The 4,006-nt window shown below is 42.5% G+C and overlaps 1 protein-coding gene across 2 annotated transcripts; it reads left to right on the forward strand.

The window, feature by feature from the left end:
- Nucleotides 1-634: 634 nt before the first annotated feature.
- On the forward strand, nucleotides 635-3,773 carry LOC123052730 (uncharacterized). Of its 2 annotated transcripts, none has more exons than XM_044476052.1 (2): nucleotides 635-1,274; nucleotides 3,266-3,773. In XM_044476052.1, the coding sequence occupies exons 1-2, from the start codon at nucleotides 749-751 to the stop codon at nucleotides 3,295-3,297; spliced, it is 558 nt and encodes a 185-aa protein (XP_044331987.1). In that variant the 5' UTR covers nucleotides 635-748; the 3' UTR covers nucleotides 3,298-3,773. The 2 variants fall into 2 exon arrangements, with proteins under 2 accessions (XP_044331987.1, XP_044331988.1); XM_044476053.1 differs by having other exon boundaries at nucleotides 636-1,274; nucleotides 3,328-3,773.
- Nucleotides 3,774-4,006: the final 233 nt, after the last annotated feature.

A 4,006-nucleotide genomic window follows, 5' to 3' on the forward strand; every position in this document is an offset into this window, starting at 1 on the left:
AGAGATTCCACTATGGACTACACACAAATGTATGTAGTCATATTTTGAAGTGTAGATTCACTCATTTTACTCTATATGTAGCCTATGGCGAAATCTCTAAAGGTCTTATATTTATTAACCGAGGGAGTAATATATTTCATATTTTTATGAGGTAGTTTTTTTTTTGTAATTCCTCCTATTGGTATGTCACACCGTGTCTACTGAGATCTAAGCACCTGCGTTAGTAGTCTAATGGCTCGACTTTTGGTAAGAGCCATTAGTCGCCTAGCAGAATACCACTTTTAACGTGAGTGTATAACGTGTCTTGTTATTACATAATATCTTTAAGTCTTAGATAATTTCTATTTAGGTAGCACAAAGGTGTCTCCGTTGATATTAAACTTCGTAAGTTGTTTAATTAGTGGACATAATTAAAAATAACTCATGTATTCAACATAAGATGTGCGAGTGTACATGTGTATGGATGTTTTATTCAGGTTTATAAAACGTAATTACATATATATTTTGAAACAACGCATCAATTTTACGGCCAACATCTTCTGCGCCCAGAAATTTGATCTTAACCCACGCTTTACTTCTAACTTTGACGATTCCTGTGTCCAACATGTATACGTATCGACTCATGGTCTTCAAATCGCCTCACTTCTCTCTATTAAAAAAACACATTATCCATTAGGACCCCTTCTCTCATCTCCGAGTTGTGCCCAATGTCACATTTAGATCTAGAGAGTTGCGGAGAGGGGCCGGCATGGAGATTGACGGAGCAGCAGCCGCAGTGGGACCATGGATTAGCTTCTTGTGGATGCAGAATCCGTACCGCTGGAGGCTTGGTCGTGGAGGCTCCTCCCAGGAACTCTACCTCCGGCGGCGGCGCCCACTGGGATTTATCAGCTCACCCGGCTTCCACCTTCCTCGCCTTACAGCCAGCGCTGCCGATGCCCCTGCCCCAGCCGTGGGACGCAGACGGAGGATCATGCTCCTGCTGCTGATGCGGATGCTGCTCTCGTCGACCTCGCACAGGGTGGCAAATCCGCCGTGCACGCTGCCCAGCTCGATGCTGAAGCTATGGGTTCGGCTCCCCCTTCGACCTTGCCACGGACCGACGGACGGCGTCCACGCTGTGCCCGCCGCTCATGTTGTGGACGCCCTTGATGATTATGGCGCCGACGCGGGCGCCCGACTATGCTCAGGTTCTTGCCGACCGCCTCGCAACTTGGATGTGAACATCGAGTTCACTTTCACCGATGAAATCCAAAACAAAATGCCCTTGCAAGGTCAGTACTACTTTTGCTTTAACTGATTATCAACTTTTTAGTGTTTCTTCTGAAATGTCCAAATTCCAAGTATCATACAGTACAATTGTAAAAATGTTTTGGGACTTTCTACGACCTGTGCATAGCCCCGCCATCAGCCAAGCCCACAGTCCCTTTCTGCTTTGGTCCCCTCCACCACAACGACCATGTTACAGGTCAGGTTCCTCTGTCTAACCTACTTAGGCAAAAATGTAAATACGTACCTATAGTTCAAATCCTGCAAGTTGCATCCCCTGATGCTGCGCAACGCTCCAACAACGCAGTTGTGTTCCTCTTGCTCTTCTATACTTCTGTATTTATTAAGAAAGACAACAACATAAGGGAGCATTGAGATGAAGGTTAATTTGTTTGTTGCAGCAAAGGACAGATCGATGTACTACATGATTTTTACTCCACCTATATACAATTATATGCACTTAAGTAGTCACTCAATCAGGAAACGCTAAACTGAAAATAAGCAATAAATTTCAGTCCTTATTTGTCACTATTAGAATTAATATTTAGCAACAACAGCAAACAAAATCAGCACTGATCTCCTAGAGCACTGCTTAAAATCAGATGAACAAATCTCGGTAGTGCAAAATTGTTATGAAACGATTTATAGAATGCACGTTCGTTGTACATATACACACAATTAGAAAGATTTAAGCTAAAGTGCTGTCAGCAATTCAATGGAATCCACATCTGCAAAATTTGCGCTGAGCTTTTCTTAAGATGTCGTTGCTCTTTTCAGTTTCATCAATAATATCTGATACACCAATGGAAAAATGTAGCCATGTAGATCCCCAAATATATGTAATTAGTTTGAAAATCGTACAAAATTCTAACCGTACATAGAGTAAAGAAGATGTACTCTAAGATCTCTTGCACTGAAGGATCTCCTTGTACACTTGCCAAATTATTTCATTGTGATTCTTCGGCTGTGATTAGAACTTTAAGTCCATCTGTAATACACCAACATTTAAATGTAGCCTTGTAGATCTATATATATATATATATATATATTATATATATATATAGGCACGCTAAACTAAGCCTAAGCGCATATTGCTTATTCTGCGCTCCGGCCACACCGCTTGGACTGTGCCTCGCTAAACAAGCCAGCGTGCAACTGCTCAGTTCTTTTGGCTTCCACTTGATCGTAATCATGAGTAAAACATAGTAACCGCTTTACTACAACCACACTTCTAATTTGGTGGGAACCGATGGTAATATTACGATGATGCATGGTAATCCAATGTGCTAGCTCTAGTAATTCATTCATTTATAGTTCATCCACGGTGCGCTCACTTGTGAGTGTATGGTAACTTCAAGTGGTAATTCTAGTAATGAGAAAACTACTATTCAATCCTAGGATCAATTACCACACCGTAATACAATTACCACCTAGAGGTTGGTAGCAATCGGCTCATAACAAAGCAGTCGACTTAGCTAATTAGCAACACAAAAGCTAGTGAGGTAATCCTTTTACTATATTTTTGCAAATAGTTATGAGCATCTAGACTAAAGGGAAAATGGCCAACTAAATCCACCTGTGCACGTCTCCTCTTTGTAGTGGTTGGTGGTAAAAGAATCCATTGGTTTTACTACTGAAGATGGAGACTTCAGACAATTTTAGCAATTTTACCATGCTTAATAGGATGGCCTTGCGAGGCGGAGAAGTTGTCCATGGAATCTAGTAACTGATTAAATTGCATTACTTTTTTTTTGCATGTGGTTTTACCATCATTAGTGATGCTTTATTAGCGGAGCGGCAGGCGCTGTGGGCATAGCGGCCGGAGCGCACGATTAGGCTTCTGCGCGTTCGCACATAATAGCGCTACCGTGTATACACACACACACACACACACACACACACACACACACACACACACACACACACATCTGGGCTATTCTGTTACGCGTAACAGAATATTATTCTGTTACCCTTCTTGAACTGACGTGGTTTACAGGTTGGACTGACGTGGTTTTCTACTTAAACTGATCTTCCTACGTGTACGACGGGCGGAAACAGGGGATGCAACGTGAAGCTTGCGGGCGTTCTCCGGCGCGATGCTGCGGGCTATTCGTTGCTAGATGAGACATGTAAGGGGTTCCGCACGTGCGCGCGCTCACCTGGTCGTGTTTTGCGATCTGTAGTCATCGGAGGTGACGGCGTGGGCATTTGGCGGCGGACGTGTTTTGGGCGTTGGTGTTGACGGTGGTGTCCGTAGGCCTCAATTTACGTCCTGTTTGTTGTTTTGGATGTGAGAATTATTAGTATGTTAGAGTTTTTGGATATTAATTTCATTTGTAATTTCTGATTACAAGTTTTGGTGTTCTTGGTCATTTTCCACGCCCGCCATGTAAATGTGTTCTTCTTTTTCTGTTGTTTTACTTTCAAATTGGTGTTGCAGGGAGAGATATGAGGATTGTATGAAAAGATTTGCGTTGTCAATTTTGCTTCTTTTGAGTTGTTTCTACCCTGGATTTCCATGTTATTTTGTCGTTGCGGAGGTGGTGTATGGCGGCTGACTGTAGCCTATGATTTTTCTTGTAATCTGGTCAAACTGTGTAATTAAGTTGCGTGTTTTTCAGTGTTGTTTGAATTGCTGCCGTATGTGTAGTTGGATTGCTGCGTGTCAAAGTTGTCTTATTGTGCGTTGACATCGGAACTGGCTGCCTACCGATACCTCTGCACTTTGATTATAAAG

Source organism: Triticum aestivum, chromosome 2D (assembly GCF_018294505.1).
Source record: "Triticum aestivum cultivar Chinese Spring chromosome 2D, IWGSC CS RefSeq v2.1, whole genome shotgun sequence".
Taxonomy (NCBI): domain Eukaryota; kingdom Viridiplantae; phylum Streptophyta; class Magnoliopsida; order Poales; family Poaceae; genus Triticum; species Triticum aestivum.

Coding starts and splice junctions, on each gene's coding strand:
- LOC123052730 (XM_044476052.1), top strand. CDS start 749: ATGGAGATTGACGGAGCAGCAGCCGCAGTGGGACCATGGATTAGCTTC. Junction 1,275..3,265: donor AAACAAAATGCCCTTGCAAG/GTCAGTACTACT, acceptor CGTGGTTTACAG/GTTGGACTGACGTGGTTTTC.